The following is a 21,243-nucleotide window of genomic DNA, read 5'->3' on the forward strand; positions in this document are numbered from 1 at the left end:
TATTTGTAGGATGTACTATTTCAGATGTCAGAAAGAAGCAATATTTATGCCCAATCATCAGTTTAACTAATTAACTTTCAACAGTTTTTTTTCTTTAAAGAAAAATTAGTTTAGAAGAACTGTCAATTTGCCCTAAGAGTTTTGCTTACCAGCTCTGCTGACCTGATTTCAATACATTTGCTTATTTAAACATATATTCACTCTAACATTGCAGCGTCAGTATTCATATTAAAAATATGAACAATTAAAAGAACTTCTCAAACATTCACATATTTGATTTAGGTTATTTAAATATCTATAAAACTTTCCTACTTCAAAAAAAACCAAACAGTAACAAACGAGTATATTATCTCTGGCATGGTTATTCACAGAACCTCTCGTGACTATACAGGGCCACTCTTCAATCGGAAGTGAACAGCAACGGCAGGATTGGTCTTCTGTTTTCCATTTGTACTATCTAGCATTATCAAAAGCTTACTCTGCTGCTGACACCACCACTACAAAAATGGCCGCAGTAAATAGAACTACAGCTGGCTTTTATGACTCCATCCTGCAAGCTCACACATTTTCTCTTTCTTTACACATACATACCTAAAAATATTATGCATGTATAAATGTATGTGTATATACACCTTGTATATAAAACAAGAGATACATTGGCAAATTCAAGCTGCAGAAAGTTAATTCTGAAACACTTGCAAGACTGGTGCTGCAGACCATGAGCAAAGACATTCCAGTAGTACATTCAAACACTGTCTATGGCTTTCTAAACCTTAGAGAAGTTTATTTTAATTATTTTAGAGAGTAAAATTACATTTAATCAACAATAAGAACTTTCTCCAAGTCCTTTTTAATGCCTCGCTAATATTAATAAGTTTGTCATAATTGCACATTCTTAACTTCTGCTCCATCTGAACTGGATGACGCATTACAACTTCTCTAAATAGTTAAATTAATGTAATCTTTCTTGCCCAGTCTGTATTTTAAAAAGAATACATCATAATGAAACAGGTAAAAAAATCAATGCAAAATTATACATCTAATATTGCCTATGCTTAATTAGGTGACTGGTGCTGCATACATTTTTAGAAAGCTCTTTCTCTTCTGGAACAAGTTTGTAGGTTTTAAATAAATTTGCATAGGGATCAAGCATTAAAAAGTAATTTTGTTATAACTAAACATTAATTTGACTAATGCTGATGCACTTGATTTTTTCCTTTCTCCCCTTTCGATTGCAATTTCCTTTTTGGTTTGTGTGTTTGGTCTCAACATTTTGAGGATTTCCATCATTGCATTTTTATCTTTCATACCAAAACTATAGGCAGCCTGCAAACAACCAAATCCTACAAGATTCTCAATGTTTAATGTAACTTTCAGTAGGACAAGCCCCGGAAACCAAATTCTAGAAAACAGAGACGCTATGAGAAAAGATTTCTCTGTAAGCCTCTGCTTAAAGTAGTTTGGGAGTAAAGTCTCCATACGTATACAGAAACTCCATGTTTTGAACTCAGAGAAAATTCACCTTTCTCAGCCCCAGTCAGTGGAGAGAAAGGATGTTAATTTCAGGGGGAAATCCGGAACAAGAGTCTCCATTTCCCTCCAGTAACTTCAGAAAAAACGTAAGAAAGGGGACACCATGCCAAGAGTCAGCCTTCTGGAGCTGATCAATTCCAAATACGCACTTACATAAATGACTGGTCATGCGACACGGATGCGTTTAAAACAAATAAGAATTGTCCTCTCCCGCTCCTGCCCTTGTTCGTAAATGCAAAAATTTCATCATGTACTTGTAGAAATCAAGAGCTGAACAGAAGTTTGCAAATTCCTTTTCACTAGCTATAAATGCAAAATAAAAACACAACACTGAAGTTATTCTTTTTTGGAACAACAGACTATAAAAGGAAGAAGAAAGGCATATACGCTCATCTGCAGAATAACATTGTATTCTTCACAAATATCTAAAAAAAAAAAAAGAACTTACACAGAAATAATGAGTAATGTACCTGACAGTCTTTTCAGTAAGCATATTTTTGTCTTTCTACACATTACAAGCAAATCCAGACCTATCACTGGAGCAAAGGTAAGTGTATGCCTACATGCACAATAGATGCCTCTATTTAGAAATCTCTTGGGATAACTTAAACTTTTGAAAGCTCTGCAGTGCAAGTAATCAAGGATGTCCAAGCTGTGGCAACACATTGCATTTCTCAAGTTTGCACAGCAGGCAGGATTACGGATAAACTCAATAATATTAGGACGACAAATGAGCAAGTAGTTTATAGTTTTCATATCTTACCTGCAGCAAGCACCTATCTCGAAAAGTGTAGCCTATCAATTTGTCCAAATGCATCAGACACTGATGGTAGCGGACATGGTGGGTGAGGACAGGAAGCATCATTGCGTGCTGAAAAACAATTGCAATAAGGAAAAGCATTCAACTTCAGCATACAGAGTACTCAGCTGACTAAGCTATAAATACAAACACTTTCCATTTGTCACAACATTGAGTTTTATTGTTTTGGTTTAAATGAGAAAAAAACCCCACCATGGTTTCCCAACCTTTATCATCAGAGTGCTTAATTAAATCAGATTTGTCCATCTGCATAATCACGGTTGGGACACAGCCCCACCCAGACTAAATAAATAAATACATAAAACCAGTCTTCTACTTAAGTAACTTGAAAGAGGTAAAAAAATATCTGGTCACCCGTAACATCAAATTTCAATAAGCTGTGACTGAATACAATGCTGTATGTTTGTACCTTCTCATTTAACACCCTGCAGTTTTAGGTTAGTACCAAAGATGAAGAAAGACCATTTCCCCTCTGCCTCATAACATTAGGGAAGAAGCACTTTATACCACTTTAACCAGCTTTCACCAAACAACAGTAGCTACTTGCTTTTCAGGCACAGTTATTAGTGTCTTGCTTCATTTCCTTCTGAGGAAGAATTAAGGGCTTTTTGAAATGCTGTAGTCTGGCATTTCCTGGCTCAATGTGCTAAAAAAATATCAGAAAGTTTGCCATTTGATCATCTAAGGAAACAGATAATGTTTTTCTGTTGAGGAAAACTTCAATACAAATTTAACTCTGTTGCGACAATGAAAGTCTCCCTCTTTCAGTGTTGTAAAGCAGGAATCCTACACTAATATTGACTTCGGATGGATCTGGGTTGAAATAAGCAAGTAGTACAGTTTATCAGTACTGCGGTACAGCAAGTATGATATCAACATCAAAATTCTTGCATGACAGTGAAAAGTAAGAGCTACAGGAGAAATGTCAGTATTTAAAGAATTTTATGCATGTGACCATTTTTGTGACACTGATATCAAATTTCAGTTCTTCTAATCATTCCTATTAGTGACATGACATGAATATATTCAAAAGAAAGATGTGTTTTAAGGGAATCAAAATCTGAGCGCTATCACTATTAATTTCAGAAAGAGGAATGTGTATGATTACAGAAGATGAGCGTATAATGTGGAGAGATGCAAGAAAAACAAGCATACAAAGCAGATGATGTGTAATTTACAGAATGAATGATGTTATGGGTTTCTGCATGTTATTAAAGAAAGAACAGCAGAAAATACAAACTGGTGAATGTTACAAGATTGAGAAGTTAAGAATAACCAATGGCAATGCTTTCTGTTTAATGAAAAGACCGCAAAATTCTTGAAAACCGAACACAGCTGGAAGGCAATCATAGAATCATTTAGGTTGGAAAAGACCCTTAAGATTATCGAGTCCAGCCGTTAACCTAACACTGCCAACTCCACCACTAAACCTATCCCCTATACCCCTAAGTGCCACGTCTACATATCTTTTAAATATCTCCGGGGATGGGGATGCAACCACTTCCCTGGGCAGCCTGATCCAGTGCCTGACTACCCTTTTGGTGAAGAAATTTTTCCTAATATACAATCTAAACCTCCCCTGGCGCAGCTTGAGGCCACTTCCTCTTGTCCTATTGCTTGTTACTTGAGAGAAGAAACCGACCCCCACCTCACTACAACCTTGTTTCAGGTCTTCTACAAAGAGAGCAATAAGGTCTCCCCTCAGCCTCCTCTTCTCCAGACTAAACAACCCCATCTCCCTCAGCCGCTCCTCATAAGACTTGTGCTCTAGACCCCTCACCACCTTCGTTGCCCTCTGGACACGCTCCAGCACCTCTGTGTCCTTCTTGTAGTGAGGGGCCCAAAACCGAATACAGTATCTGAGGTGTGGCCTTGCTGGTGCCGAGTACAGGGGGGAGATCACATCCCTAGTCCTACTGGCCACACTATTTCTGATAGAAGCCAGTATGCTGTTGGTCTTCTTGGCCACCTGGGCACACTGCCAGCTCATATTCAGGCGGCTGTCGACCAACACCCCCAGGTCCTTTTCCGCTGGATGGAAGTAACTAGTGAACAGCAAGAAAAAAGACTCTCTGGATCTCTGAATGGCAGAAAAATGCAAAACCGCTCCAAGCAAACTAAGTGTAAGTGAAATTTTATTTTGTTACCGTGTCACTCATTTAGAGTTTTCTTAGGGTAGTTTACAAGCTAGGGGAACACCCCTCTTATCTCCACATAAACTGTACAGGCGTGCTTCCTATGTCTTCCTTCATAGAAGGAATTCATTAAGGAAAAAAAAAAAAAACAACCAAACACCAAAAAAACCCTCCAAAGCTTGTTTCATGGAACAACTCTGCTTCCCTGCCTCTACGTTCCACTGCACTAGGCAGAAAGAGTCCCTCAAGCAAGGTTTCATATTCTTTATACCAATATATGTGGCCCTAAGTTTGAGGACTGAAATATAAAGTTTTAGATTTTTATCAGCTGTGGTGCAGTGAACGAAGAATTGACATCTCCCTGGGAGCACACAGAAGGCCTTTAATTTGACTCTTGCAGTTATACTGACAAAGTGCTGCTGTCATGGCACTAAATACTTGATTGATTCAATTAATGTGCGTCATGTTGGATTATAGCTATTTGATGTTTCGGATGTTTTATGTATTTAGATCTTTATAAGAAAATAAAATATTTACTTTAAAAATTGTATTAGGCTAAAGAATGGCTAATGATTAAAAAATAAGTCTCCTGAAACCATATGGCCACAGGAGTCCCATAGCCTTGGTACTTGCATCTGGTTATAAACATACAATTAACTTTTTTTTTGTTTTTAAATATGTATGATTTTAACTATGCTGCATGTTCTTTTCTTGCTGCAGCTGGCATGGCAAGGCAGGGACTCTCTCAGGTGCCCCCAGATAGCGCCAGCATCCCCCAAGCTGGCCGACACTCCTAACCTGAAGCTACTAAGAAGAACCAGGTGAGCTGAAATATTTTGAAATGCATTATTTCTCTCCTCACCCTGAACACTTAACACAGCTGTTCAAGGCACAGCAGCAACATTACAGGCAACGCTGGGATGGGTTGGGGGTTGGGCAGGGGGGATGTGGTATCTTCTCAGCACGGCCCCATCCTGCCAGACTGCGTAGTAAGTCCTGCACAGCTTAGTGGACAAGTAGTGCACTTCATCTCCTGGATAACTTCAAGTGAGCTGGGCAGAAAACAGCCATTTTACATTTTTGGAACATTTCGCTCACTGTTTTTCCTCCCCCTCCAAGCAGTTAACTTCTGAGACTGCAAAGACCAGTGTCATTACTGCTACGTGGAACTTAGAGCAACTACAAGCTATCAGAGTGACTTAAAGGAGTTTCAATCTTCTAAACAGCAATGCTTTTAAAAGCTTTAATTTTAAAATCACTGCACTTCAGTTCTACCCACAGAGTTGATTTATGCATATTAGTTTTAGTCTTCTTTAATCTGGGAAAAAGCATGTAGCAACAGCAGCAATCTTTCATTTTACAGACATACAGTTTGCCTACCCCTGGTCTCTCAAAGAAATCAAATCAAAAGACCTTAATACCAGAACTGGCTGATTTAGATATTATGGCTGCAGATGGGCACAAAAACATGAAATAGCTTTACTTTTATCATTCTTTGGTGTTTTGCTGTCCTTCAACAACAAAACGAAACAGGAATCTCCAAGACATTAAAAGATGAATCACAGAAGATATTATGAATAACACAGAACTGTTTCAAAGCTCCTAAATTAGAAATTTACAGTTTACTTAACCTGTAAAAATAGACACAGTTCACAACAAAAAATTAGAAAAGGGCTGTAATTTTCCTCAGCTATGTGGGAAGATACTGTCCCACTATTCTCTTTCTTCGACTTCAGAAGCAATAGTAGAATCACAAGAAATGTTTCAGATGGAAGAAAAGCAATTTTAGCTATTAGCATTTCTCTCCCGTTAGAATTTCCTCTTTGGCCTTACCAGACCTCTAAGATAACAACGAGACTTCTACCTTTACCTTTGCCTAGCAATCTCCAAAGTTTATACTTCACACTGTTAAGTTAATATTAAATTGTAAGCATTTAATTCTTAAATAACATCTCCAAAACAACAGCTGAAAAAATCATGCAAGTATACCTCTAGTATATTTATTTGGCTGTTATAACTACTTATATAATATTGTATCAGTAAAATTCAAAAATTGCACTTATTTTTATCATATTACAAAACTGGTGGCTGTCAACTGCTTCAGAATAGGATCTGGCAGAGATCTGTACCTTGGAGATGTCATGCATATGAAACAGAGTATCTGAAAGGTATGTTCCTACTGAAGGTCACCTGTTTTAATCCACAAGTTAGTTGTGGTGGGGCTTTTTTTGCTCTTTTCTTTCAGGTAAAAAGATATTTCTTCATGCTTCACTGTAAAATTGTTTTTTAAAAATACCTAAATAGGAAAATATATTAAAATAAAAATATCTAAAACCAACCCAATTGATGGATGAAGAAGCCCTTGGAGTTCCACACTAGACTCAACATTTGGCTAACCTGCAGCCTCAAGCTGGCCATTCCTACCCCCTCTCCCTTGCGCTAATCAACCAGTGGCAAGAAAATTAAAATTTTAAAATAACTTTTTTTGTGGGGAGGGGGTGGGCAGGACACCAGAACAGTTCCCTAAATCAGCAGATCTCATTGAGGCAAAGGTATTAATTTCCATTTGGCTCGTCAGCCTAGAATCACTGCAAACCCTTACAAGAGGTAAATGTCAGTTATCAAGAAAGAAAATACATCAGACATCTCTGCAGTTTAGTCACCTGGCAGACGTCAGAGCGTATCCCTGTTTTCCAGAATCCCTGGCTACTCAACTCAACGGTCACTTCACGTCTCATTGTGTTCTTCTGACGAATTTTCTGCAGTGCTTCCTAGACAGGGAGAGAACGGAGCTCCTGTGAATAACTTTCTACAACAAAGCAGTATCAATGCACGCGTGAGTGTGCTCACAACACTCGTTTTAAGGTTCGCTTTTGGTGAGCAGTTTCTAAGACTAGTCCAAATCTTGTAACTGCCAAGCCACAGACTGTGGTGGACGTGCAGGAGTACGGTGTAGACACAGGATTTTGGTAGACCAAGAAGAGAACAGACGTGACTACATTTTTTACTTCAAATGATGGAACAAACCAGTCCAACTGATACATCCAAGATGATACGTAAGTAAGCAAGTTAAGGTCCTTATAATGAAAGCACCTTCTTTACCCCTGTGTGCAAAACAACTTCTTCATTCAAGTCCATCACCATGAGTACTCCTGGTTTGAAGCATTCAGTAGGAGTAAAACAGACTAAGTAGAAGAAAGGTTTTGTTTTGTGATCTCGGCTACTTCATAATAGTTCCTGTTCAACATTGTCAGTACTCCCAGTCTGGGAAAGGGGTCAGCATTCACTAGTCCTGGAGCCTATTACGATGAAATCTAACAACATTAGTTCAACTAAAAAATACAAATAAAAAAAATCTGTTTTGCCTTGACCACTGGCTGTTTGGTCTTGTCCAAACAGTTTACTTGTCTCTAGAAACTGTGAACATTAAAAGATTCTGACAGAATCATTAAAAGAAAATATTTCTGTAAAAATGGAATGAAAGAAAATCAGCTAAAATAAAACACCCCTGGATCAGGATCTCCTGTTTCCAGTACTACAAAGCCCCCAGGGTATGCAAGCTGCCCACACAGCATGCACTAATGGTAAGGACTTCCTCGGTGCTCTTCCTTCTTCAGAACACAAAACTTTTCAAAACTGCAACCCATCCTCCCTCTGCTCCTCTTTTTCGTTACAGGGCACTTGCTCAAAGCCATCTCTTCCCAGCTTCCAGTCTGAAGCCTGTGAGCATCTCTGGGCAGGAACGGGCTCTGTCTTCTGTTCTGCAGAGACGCACAGAGTGGTTCCAAGAGGCGCATCTATCCAGATGCAGATTCATCAAATCAATACTGAGGCATCTAGGGTAGGAGGCTACTTAGCCCTGGCTCCTTTTATATTCAATGAGGGGGGATAAACGGCTTCAAAAAATGCATTTCTCTCTCTATTGACTTCGAAGTGAGCCTTCAGGTCCCAATTTATGCACCTGCTGTACATGCTCAAAGTTAGGTTAGAGGAATAAAGCCCCCAGGCATGACCTTGCCACAAATAATAACATCATACAATCTTGTAGTAGCGAATGACCGATGGCAGAGGGAACAGAGATGCTTACAGCACTGCACCCCTTGTGCATTGTCTAAAATTTGCATTTCAAGGCCGTGCATTGGGTGTTTTCTCAGACAGGTGCTACAGTGTTTGCTAGACCTAGCTGTAATTTCAGGCTGACTGGCTCAGGAGCACTCCAGTGTTACTCATAATATATGATTCATAATCTTTAAAAGCCCATGTACCAGTCAGGTGCAGCCCTACAGTTCCTTCTAAGTTACTGACACATCCATTGGCAAAATGCATAGGTTATCCTCACATAAAGCTTCTGCTCCAGCCCCGTATGCCTCTCAGATGGCAGACAAATACTTGATAAACCCATTATACTAGATAATACGGTCTAGTAACAAAAATCAGCACACCACACAGTAAGTGATAAATACCAAAGGAGCATTTTATCTTTTGAAGCAAAACACAATCACCCCTCTATATCCAATCCACTACAATTTTACAAATAAGTTATCCATTAGCCCCTAATGAAAGGATGTCCATAAAACAATTGTCTTCCCTTCTACTTGCTCTGACTGTAGAAAGTGTAAGCAAACAAAATCATCTCCTATAGGGAAAAATTTTTTTTTTCCTTATAACTGTGGCACAGTTAAGTCACAACATTGTGTTTTTTCCCATTCACAAGTAAGGAAGCCAAGGGCTTATTTAATATCAGCATATATAAAATGTTAACTAAGACCCTTGTTCATGCAACAGCATACTATGCTTTGCAGTAATAATAAAAATCAGGTGCAATGTCAACTGTATCAAACATTTACTGCAACCAACACTACACAGTTAGTAAACTGGGGAAGACTCAGGAATTGGACTCAATGATCCTCATGGGTACTTTCCAACTCAGGATAGTGTATGATTCTATGAACCATCAGGGTTTCTAATCAATAAATAAAAAATACACCACCACTTAATTAAATTCCATCCGGTACCAAAGAAGTTAATTTCTCCTCCATATATTCTTTACGTAAGTTGTCTAATTAAGAGTGCCTGGTAGCCATGCACCAGGAAAATTCAAAGCTTCAGTCCAAGATCTTAAAAAAACAAATACCTGAGAGCAGGCTGCTTTAGTCTATATTTAGGTGACATTATTTTTCTGATTTTAATTTCCAATTGGTTGAGTATCTGCATTTAGGAAATGCTTATTGCTCATCACTTCAGGGAAAAAAAGAGAGAAAAGACAAAAATTCAACAAGTACCTCATTTGTCATTAAAGATTACTGAAAATAACAACAACCAGATGATTTAGACTCGAAGATCTTAAGGAATGTCACTAAGACTGCCTAATAAATTACGGTTTAAAACCATGCACAAGTGTGGCAGTTTTTATCTCAGAAGAAAAATGTTTAAAATTATGAGCCAGTTAAAAGTGCACTCCGAAATAAAAAGTCCTTCTCTATGCTAATTCTTGAAACCATTAATGGCAACAGCTATAACGAAGTTATGGTTCTATAATGATCATTTCTATAATTAGGTAAAAAACTTGCAGTAGTTTGACAGCTGAAAAAGGGAAAAAAAAAAAAATCCATTCACTAACAAGCAAAGATAAAAATAAAATCAGTGTTACCAGCCTGAAAAGAAAATCTTTTGTAAAGAATTTCTATTGTTTCCATAAACAGGGTAGTCATATGGCTTTATTCCATCCTGAATTACTGTCCTTAAGTATCAGTTATAGGAAGGCTCAGCATACCTCTCTTTGTGACAACTTCTGCTTATCAGCCTGTTTGACTTTGGGACTATTAGCCAGCAGGTGACGCAGCTTCACATAACTCTTCCAGAGCTTTTGGTATCTGAAGGACAAAACCAGAAAACAAATATTTTGGTCGATACAACAGAAGTTTCTCACCATTTGTCCTTAGGAACATTCCAGCTGCTAATAATGCACCCATATACATGCAGATTGCTTACAAGCATCTTCTTGCTCCAGAGAAAAAAATCTCAAAGCATTTTCTACGAGAGCTGACAGTGTCTCTGCAGTTGTTCCAGTGGGGTGGACACAGCAGCAGAGAGGAGGCATTTGTGTGCAGTGTGAGGTGAACAGCAAAGCTCAGGGCAGAACCCAGGTCTCCCAGATACCCACCAAAGGGCCACCTCCGCATGCTGAAAAGACTTGCCCGTGGCATGTCATCTCAATTCAGGCAGGTGAAAACTCCCTCTTCTCCACAGGGTTTACCTATCACTCACTGAAAAGCAGTAGCAACCTTTCCCAAGAAGTGTCTGTCCTTACACTGGCTGAAACATTTCAGTGAAGCACATGAGGAAAAGCTCTACAAGTCATGTGCAACATGAAGTCATTCTGTGAACAGTGAAATAAAAGTTTCATTCCCTATGGGGTTTGTGCTGAATGGAAACAGCAAGTCAAGTTTTCTCTGTGGTTAGCATATACTTAAGGCTTCTGGTTTTCTCCAGCCGCCTAGCTGTTTCATATTTTGGGGCTGTCTAATTACACATAAACTTCAATAACAGAACTTTTTCCTCAGTGGGAGTCTCTCTGCAATCTAGCACGTATTTTCACAAAACCTGTAGAACTTACTCCATTTGTAGACAACATCCCACCACTATATTCAGCTGCAACTGACCAACAGGTTCAAAAGTTACTATGGGAGAAGCAACCAAGACAATCATTACATGGACCTTGTGTCCTTAGGAAACAATGTTATCTTCAAAATCGTATCACCTCTGTAGAGTTTTTTAAGAAAACCCATAAAACTAGACTTTTAATATGAAGCAGCGAATTGGAGGACAGAGAGAGAAGTTTACCCAAGTAATTTATCTTCTTTTATATTTACATTATAAAAGAAGATCTTTCTCAGCACCAACTGAGAGCAGTGGGTGTAGTAGGAAGTTACCACACCAGTGGCAAAGCAGTAGCTCTTTTACTATTTCATGATCTTCCCAGCATCCCACATTCACAGGCACACAAACAGATCTTTTCTTATTGCCATTTTCTCCATAGCTATTTCTCTGCAGCATTCTTGAATGCATACTCTCTCCCTCTAGAGATGCTGATATTTTTTTGAGTCTATAAACACATCTGAAATGGTCAATCCATAGATTTTTCTTATGCTCTGTTCTCCACATTTCTGCACTCTGCAGAACAGCCCATCTATTTCTGACAAATCCCCTTCTGAAGAAGAAAAATGGGTTAATGAACAAATCAACAAACCAGAAAACAAACAAATGCCACAAGGAGGTTTCAGCTCAAAAACAAGAACCTGAAACAATACACATTTTACTACTACTATTAATATGGGTGGAACAAGCTCTGTTATTGCAATTAAGTTTGAGAATTAATGAACAGATTACAATAACAAAAACTCTGTATTAGAACCTCATATAGAAAAGACACACTAGAGAAAAATCTTTTCTGGGCATTATCTATTTCACACATACACCAAAGCTAAGCCTGAGATTTATGATGGCACCACAGAGGTCTTTCACAAAAACTGCTTTGTTACTTTGACAAAAAGAAGCATGCCTAAATTCTGTAAGCAGCTCTGGGAAAAAAAAAAAGCCATGGAAATGATAAAGAAAATTAAAATAAAAAAGTGTGGGAAGAATAATTTTTGTATCTTTATACTGCTTTCAATGCAAGGTACTAGAACTTTACAAATATTAAGAAATTCAGCATCAAAATAGATGTGGTTCTTATATTCTTTGGTCTAATTATTTTCTTTTTATGGATAAGAAAACTAAAAGATGATGAGGAATAAAAGTCATGCTCAAAGCCAAAAGAAAATATGTTATTATCTGGATAAGCACTCACTCTTCCCACTTCCCACCATATTAAATCTAAAATTCTCAGCAAGGAAGGAGTTGTAGAAGAATATGTCTGTCATACATGCACATATGAGTGATTGGGCCTCAAAACTGCAGGTGAAATTCAATGTCCTTAAAAGACACGAGAGGAAAATGCATGAGGAAAAAGACAACCTTAACTATACATGCACAAGAGATGGACTCTATATTGTCTGTCATCAATCAGAAAACAGATCTCCAAATCATTGAAAAAGTTCCCTGAAATTGTCAGAAATCAAGAAAAGAATTGTGAACAAAATCCAGCAATCACTTTTATGCCACTACAGGAATCCTCAGTGAAACAGTATTTCTTGCTCTGCCTGAAGTTCTGATTCCCTCTCCACTCCTTCACGACATTCCTCCCAATCTCTAGAAGGATATAAAAGGTACAGAGAAAAGGGGCATGAACGCAACTGCTTCCAACCTAGGAAACAGTACAATAGACTTGATCCTTCAAGGCATAGAAAGAGACAACTAAATAGGATATGGCAGGGTGCAAGATACATAAATGGCATGAAGAAAGCAAACAGAAAATGGCCACATTCTTCATTATTGGATATAAGACCTGAAGAGCACTTCATTAAATGATCAAGTAGCAGCTCTGAAACAAAAGTCAGTCCTTTTTCATATGATGCACAATAGTACTGGGGAAATGATTACCTGGAATCTTCTCCCTGTCAGTAGCATAAAAAGATTCAAACAGCGATTTGAGAAATTTAGTGATGGAAGGTCCATTCAGGGCTGTTACACAAAATGAACTAAATACATCCTCTAGCTCAGAAGTTCATATGCTACAGACCTTTGGAAGCCTGGGTATTTTTTTCCCCCTCTGTCTTCCTGTTACGCTATTCTCTCTCTAAAAACCCGCAACTGGCCTCTCAGAGAAGTAATGCGGAGCTTGAGGAACCTTTGGTCTGACCTAGAAGAGCTGTTCTCAGTATGAGAAATTTCATACTGTACACGCCTGCACATTTACTTCAGCAGATCCTGAATTATGCCAAAAAAAAAGAAGTTATACCTTATATTCTCGAATTTACAAGAGCTAGTGTCCAATGCCATAAGCACTAAGCTTTATATTGGACTCAATTAAGCACATAAACAAGCCCTATTTAAGCCACAAATGACAACAGTAGTGAGTTTCTGAACGAAAGATGGAAGGAAAAGCATCTTACTGAGGATCTCCGGCATAACTGAGTTGAGCAGGTCGTATCCCAAAGTGGACAATAATGGGGAAAGTAATTACATCAGGATTGAATTGTTCGCGGTCCAGTTGATCAATACGAACTGAACTGGGTTTCTAGGAGAAAAAACAAAATATACCTAATGAACAACAGCTCCATGGAAAATTTATTGCCTCTAGCCCACACTATCCAGGAACCACAAAGCAGCAATATTCCAAGCTTATTAAAATACACATAAAAATAATCATTAATATTATAATAAATATTTGGCAATGACAATGACTGAAACAAAGTTAATTGACTTAGTTCTCCCAGCGGAAAAAAAAAAAAAGAGGTTTTTTTATTTTCATTTTACAAGTCAGGAAATTTCCTGTTTGATTGTTTCTGAGAACTTAAAGCAACTTTGTTTCTGAGAACTTAAAGCAACTTTCTTTGGTTGAACACCACACTGGAAATAAAATCATGATTAGCATTCTGGCATCCAAGCTCCCACATGCCTGAGCAGTTCACTAAGATCAGGTTACCTCTCTAATTTTAGTTCTGTTCCTGATTTCCCAAAGCAAGTGAAGCCATTATTAGATCCATTCAATCACACCGACTAAACAGTATTAAAAAAAATCTGCCATGCGACTCTTAGAAAAGGCTCCTAGGCTGATGTGCACAATGAGGAATACAGTCTTGTATAATGAGGAGACTTTTGTCCTTTTTACACTTCAAAACAGAAGTTCTTTTTATAGTTAAAAAGGACAGTGTAGAAGGAGGCAACTTTCACTTCACCTCTAAAAATGCAGAAAATGAGTAATTGCACATCACTGTAGAAGACATGCTGCTTACAGAGCTCTCGATCACTTATCTAACATATTTAAAAACTCAGTTGAAGGTGCATAGTTTGTCTCCAAGTAAACATTTTCTCCATTACCTGGCAAGCTGCTTTGTTATGTGCCTGCTTACTCCCTACTTTGCAATCAGCTGGATGAGGCTAATATTTTCTGCTTGTCTAAGGTTTCAGAAAAAGGGCATTACTTCTAGTTACCTGCATCTCAAAACTTCTAATTTAGCATTGTGAATTTCTCAAAGATGAGTTTCAGAGTTACAGAAACAGCTCCCACCATTCTCTTCACAAAACAATAAAAACTGTGTCAAGAACAAAGCTTTTACCCTTCAAACCACCTTGGTAGAACTGTTCAAAGGAATAATTTTCTGCATGGATAAGCAAAGCCAATTCTAGAAATAAAGGTAAGCCTCATCAGGTGGCCACATTTCCAATCTATTCTAGAAAAGCAAAAACTTATTTAAAAACTTTGACATTCAGATAGAGAAACATTTTCCAAGGGAAAAATGCTTATCAGCTTCCCTTTGGATATGACGACTGAACATAAACCTACATCTCCCCAGCCAAAAAAAGACAAAAATAAAATTTTTTAAGTTAGTTAGCTCATGCTGCCAGGTTTAAAAAAAGAAAAGAAAAAAAGGAAAAAGAAGAGAAAAGGTTTTCCCCACAGGGCTTCCAATAAAAAGGGATTAGGACAACAAAATCTAATGAAAAACATGGGGAGGATTTGCAGCAGGCAGAATGTTGTTCTCTGAACCAGACCTTAAAGTCCTGAAATTCAAGTTTATCTGTTTTTGTAGGGTTTGCACAAAGCCAATTTGAAAAGTTTTTATCTTCACAAAAGTCATTCATTGGTTCTCCCCCTCTCTTAACATTAAAAATGAGGAACTTCTCTCATTCCCGTCCTCCTCAAAAAAGCAGCCTTGCTACACAACAACTCCTCTGAGAACCAAGGCAGCAAAACATGATTAACAGACTATGAAACAATTATTATACTCAATACACCAATTATAATCAATATATTTTTAAAAATTGCACTTAAATAGAAGCAATCTGATCCTCAAAAGCATGAAAGGGAGAAGAGCTTTCAATATGCCTACAGCAGGGTTGTGTGAAACGTGTGGCCTTGGGATCACTCAAAACCAGCCTCTCCCTCTTTATTTATATGCCACTGCCTTTGAGTTTTGTCACTCAGTTACACAGCTGTTCACAGATGCCTGATAACAACCAGGACAAAAGAACCTGTCCTTAAGACTTAAGACTTAACCACAATGTGGTGAAGGAACCTTCACTGACAGTTAGGAGAGGGGAGTAGCTAGGCCATGCTTCATTCCTTCCGCAGGGTGAACACTAGCTTCCTCTCTGCTGCCGTTCGTGAAGGTTAAATGAACAAACAGCACCATACAGAAACATACAGTATAAATTGCACACCAGCAGACAGGACGCAAGCAAATTAGATGTTCTTCTTCCAGATTTTTATCCCTGTGTTCTTTTAAAAGTGCTGTGAGAGACCACCTAATAATCATAACCTTGCTTTTAAATTCTCATCGAAAACAAATTCTGACAGAACAGAGGCCCATTATCTTTGTTTCCTACTCCAAACCTCATCAATAAGTCTTTGCTGAATTAGAAGACGTGATGAGATTGCATGAAGATGCAGTACAAAAGTATGTTAAAATACATATATATTTGTACTCGTGAGAAAAGCAGCAATACTTTAGAAATAGCAAAGTATTAAAGAGGATTAAAATTTCTGAACCTTTAAATCTATCCGACACAAAGTTTCAGTGAACTAATGAAACACCGTGAATAAATTAAATGGTTTTAAATAATGCTGAACTATTGTTAGTTGTTTAAGCAAATGGGATTTATATGCCTATCAAAATTTTTTCCCTTCTCCATCATGCATATATGTACACCTCACTTTTAAAAAAATAAAATACACATATAAAACCTACATCTGCTCACAAGATGAACTATTATTTCTGAAGTGATGTTGTGGAAGAAAGCAGCAAAATAAAATTTAGCGTTTTTACTTTGTTGTGTCAAGTGGATAAAACTGAATTGAAGAGCTGTCATTTTCTAAAACGGTTTCACATTGTCTCTATAACAGAACTGTTTTATCTTCTAACGTTGTAAAACATATAGAAAATACTTTCATACTCTATTTTTCACTTACTTTCATACTCAGTAGAATATGCTGCAATGAACAGAAAAAAAATCCACAAACTAAGAAGAAAGTCATTGCAATCTTCTTGAGAGAAAAAGCATGTTCTAATGATGGCATTATAACATGACAACTTTTCAAAGTGCTGCACATTTCTTTTACGCTTACATATTTTGATATCCACACGCATCTCTCAAAACATTGTCTTGTAGAATGCAAAGTTTGTCAGTAAAAATCACAAAATCTCAAAATTAACACTACCACTCACAAACTGCATTGCCTTGTGCACACAGACATTTACAGTTCAGTGACACAAGGAAGGAGCATATATCCGTTCCTTCATGCCAAACAAAAAAGCAAGTTTTCAGCTAGCTGAAATCAGCACATCTTCAGCAAAACCACTGAAGTTATGTCAGCGTAAACCATTCAGATGCTGATGACTTGTGCACTAGCATGTCTCTTGTATCACAGAAACCACAGGCAATGTTAAGTTAAACAGTTAAGGCCATCTATCAATTTCTATTACGAGATTCTGGTTTAGCACTCAGTTTTAATCAGCTCAGGTAGAATTTTCCATAGTGAGAGTTCACAGGTATTCTGTATTTCATGTTCCCACAGATAATCTTATTTTCCTTTTGGTCTAGAAAGTTTTAGCCAGAACAAAAACACTCAGAATGAAATCAAGGGACAAATAAATTATCCTGCCGAAGTTATAAAGTAGTTTACTAAATGTAATGCTGCCATACATAAAAATATGAACTTGATAAATATATTTAGGAAGTCACCTTGGCTGCAGTTTGGGGACAGGTTTTTCAGTTAGCAAACTAAATTTCCCCTTAGGCGTGATACCAAGTCACACTTTTTCTGGAGAAGCTAAGAAGTTGAGCTATGAGCAAAGGAGGAAAATTAAGTCAGAGAAAGAAAGGTATTACAACTGAGAAAACTGCATGGCAATCTAAAATATCAGGTCCAAAACATGCCTCTACTACTGATACCACTTTGCACTACTGATCAAACCACGCAAACAGAACCCTGCAGCTTTTAGTGGACATCATCTACTCTTGTGACCCACATTTCTTAAGTGTAAAAGTCAGAAAAATGGGCTAAATTCACATAAACACTGGAGTTGAAAGGAGCTGTGTTCAGAGAACATATGCTTTAAAATACTAATTGTTCCAAAAATAATAAGGCCATAGGGGTTTCAAGCTTGGGACTGAAAATTAATGGATGCATTCATTAACGTACGCAAAATTCCTCAGTGTGAGTGAGAGCAACATAGAAACAATGTGGAAAAAAACACATAGGCAGAAAACACCTTTTCCATATTCAGGGCAGAATCTGGATCGAGCACTTTAAATAGAGCTAGGGGGTCAAAAGAGGAAGATGAAAGAAAACAGCAAATAGTTACTAATTCTCTGGTCCTGTGTCAGGGAAAAGAGAATGAGATCATGCACATAAAGACTGTCTGAGAAAATAAGAAAGCAGAGGAGCAAACTACAGTTTCACATACATAAAATATAGCCATTGCTTTTAACATGCATGTTGAAACACTGTTCATCTGGAAATCTGCCCTTTAGTAGAGCAGCAGAAGGTGCAATTCTTCCCAGGGTTGGAACAAGTCCATGAACTGTTCCTATAGCAATCTGCAACTGTCACTGGTCATCTTTTCCCTTTCCAATTCAGCCTGTAGCAGACTCTCTGAAACAAGACATGTACATGTCATTGGGTTGTTCATAATTCAGAATTATTTGCTCTACCATGCCAGGGCTGGTAACGATCATCCCTTTGCATTCTTCTGCATATTTCTGCCATTCCAGTTCTTCCCACTGAAGCATGTTGGCAATCTCCTCTTCAGGCACCAGAGCTTTATTGCATCGTAACAAGTAGAGAAGAATCTGATGCATTGAGAGTACTTCTTTTCCTCCATCTTAAAAACATAAATAAATAAAACAAAACACATTTCAGATACTCACTCCTAAAGCATCAGCAAAAGAGAAAATATGCAGAACACATAAAATACCTGGATGAGCAAAATAAAATGCAAAATGCTTAAGCGACTTGACAAATACAAAGGCAAATGTTTTATTGATGAATACGGCACATGCATAAACACTTTGCTAAACGGGAAGCAATAACGGTAATAGTAGCAAGAGTAACAGTTTCATCATACTGTAAAGCTGAAGTTTCTAACTTGCCTGAAAAAACTTTAAGATGAGCAGACAGAACAATCAGTTACATTGTCCAGTGATGTCTTCCTTTTCACACTTCTATCATTCTTTTTACAATGGTAGTTAAAAAGCCTTTAGCCATTTATGCAGCTTTTTTAAAGAATACTCAAAATTTTACAGGATACTTCTGGATGAATGTAGCAAGTTATCCTTGCATTTTAAACTCATCTGTAGTGCTTACATGCTGTACCTGCAGTAATGAAGACTAAAGAGCCTCATGCTGCCTTCTGTCATTAAATGAATCAAGGGCACATGAAAACTGCTAAATACTTCCGAGACCCCAGGAAACATGCACAGCAAAGACTGCTTGTAACAAAGGAAGACAGTATAATAAACATCTGACTGGCTCCAGGTAGCCAGTTACAGATGTGAGGATGCAAACAGGAAAGACAAGTGAGTGACAGTCCAGACAGTCCACCATTCAGAAGACACTGACTATTCAAATTCAGTATGTCTGCTCATATGAGTAGAAAGATAGACATCTTACTACAGTGCTTTAATTTTGACACACATCTCTGACCCCCTCCTTCAACAACAGGGTGTTAATTTGGAGGTATGGAGGCATCTGCAGTTTCATCTGCACAGAGCACAAACGTTGATTTCCCTTCTCCAGGGAGCACAAGCAATCTGGTCCTGTCACTGAGTACATTCTCTCTATCACTACACACACAAAACAGGAATGGAGAAAAACCAGAAGTAAAGCCTTAGAGCAATATGGGGGATGATGCCACAGCACAAGGAATGTGATCCCAAGCACACAGGAAAAGCCTTGCAGAACTGCTGCACAACAGCAGTGTTGCATAAGATGATGTCCTCTACAAGACATGCAAGGGAACAAGTGCGTCTCCTAGTTCAGCTGGGATTACAGCACTATGGTACAGAGAAGATGAAAGGGAATGATATAACTTGGCCTCTTAGAACAATTAACCTCATTCAAATTCCAAGAGGGAATCTTAAATGGGGAAAATACACCCCAAACCTAACCAGAAACAGAAAATACTTCTAAATAGCTACAGAAGCACATTTTTAAATGCGCAACGCTTTCCTTCAAATTAAAGGGGGACTCAGTTTACAAGACTTTGGTCTTTGTGAACAACTAGATTATACTGTTAGGCAAGAGGTAGCTCATGTCCAACAATCATTAAAAAAAAGCGTAGCCTTACTCACTGAAGATCATGTACAGGTTGCTACAGAGTAGTTAGAGACCCAACTTTCCTGGATCAGAACATGCAGTACTTGGGACCTCAAATGTTTTTTTCTAGTCCTTTACTCTCTTAATATACTTATCATCATAAAGATCTATGTCAATGAATACAGTACAGTAACTCTTCCGCATACTATGCATCTCTAGCACTCAGTAAACCGAGTACGATTAGCTCAAAGCTTGGAGCTACCCCAAGGCTTGTCTCTAAGTAATCCACGTAGAAAACCTGACATCCCAAACCTCATATTTTTAGACCATGTTAGAAAAATAAGAAAGAAAGAAAAGTAGAGGGGATAGGAAATCAGCAATTCATTTCTATCTTTAAAGAGACAGTTGAGGGATGTCTGGAGATCTGTTGCACCAATATATCTTCTTTGATTAGACATAGATAAATAATGTTCTGCAAACATACCTGAAGGAAATAGATTCCCACTCTCTGGAAATTAAAAATCTCCAAGGATGTCTCAAAAAATAATCAATACAAAATGCAAACTTGATTAAAAAAATATCTGTCATAAAGATGCTAAAAGGCAACTATATATGCAGAAGTATCAGGAAAAGGACATTTTTATAAAGAGTTAGAAGGCTGGGAACCTTAAAGAGGAAGCACACAGGAATACATGTTGTAGACTTATCTCTCCCTATCAGTAAACAATCCAACAGCGCAGAAAGAGCTGAATTCTAAACTAAAATAAAACAAATCAGAATATAAAAACCCCAAACTAACAGGAAACACCCTCAAGCTACACAAACCAGGCAGGTCAAACTTGTTCTCATTTTGTGATGAGGTCAAGTTAATCAGCCACATGTGGCTTGATGGCTTATTTTGTAAATTGCTTCAGCAGAACCAAATCAATGTTTGCTAGCAAGGCTCAGAGCTCTGCTTCTGATTGAACAGTGTTGTGTATCTAGGAAGGAACAACAATTAGAAATATAGACATCCAGCCATCAGTACTCTCCACAGTAACGAGCCAAACCTCATTGAGCCACAGCTATAATTAATACCCCAACTAAGTTTCAAAGCCCAGAGCAGAGAGCACCTCCAGGCCACAGCCCTCTTGATGAAGATTGTTCCATGTCTCATCTGCATCCTCAGCCCAGCAGCCGAAACGCATCCTCCTGTCCACACAACCCTTCTGGAGCAATCACTTCCAGGATCTCAGCAGGACGCATTTTCAATGGAGCCATGACATTTATACCAACTGAAAGTCTGCCTTAGTATCTTAGGATGTGTTAAATGCCTGTGTAAGCTGTTCACTCAA

The 21,243-nt window shown here is 38.0% G+C and overlaps 1 protein-coding gene across 3 annotated transcripts in view; it reads right to left on the minus strand.

The window, feature by feature from the left end:
• DROSHA (drosha ribonuclease III) overlaps positions 1–21,243 on the minus strand; it is a 77,308-nt gene that overhangs the window by 30,084 nt on the left and 25,981 nt on the right. For all 3 annotated transcript variants that reach the window (XM_082314569.1, XM_082314567.1, XM_082314568.1), the window contains 5 exons: positions 18,307–18,476; positions 13,542–13,666; positions 10,262–10,361; positions 7,152–7,259; positions 2,297–2,404 (listed from right to left, as the gene is read on the minus strand). In XM_082314569.1, coding sequence (XP_082170695.1) covers positions 2,297–2,404; positions 7,152–7,259; positions 10,262–10,361; positions 13,542–13,666; positions 18,307–18,476 — 611 coding nt within the window. The remainder of the gene's footprint in view (positions 1–2,296; positions 2,405–7,151; positions 7,260–10,261; positions 10,362–13,541; positions 13,667–18,306; positions 18,477–21,243) is intronic.

Source organism: Platalea leucorodia (genome assembly GCF_965183815.1).
Source record: "Platalea leucorodia genome assembly, chromosome: 1".
NCBI lineage: Eukaryota > Metazoa > Chordata > Aves > Pelecaniformes > Threskiornithidae > Platalea > Platalea leucorodia.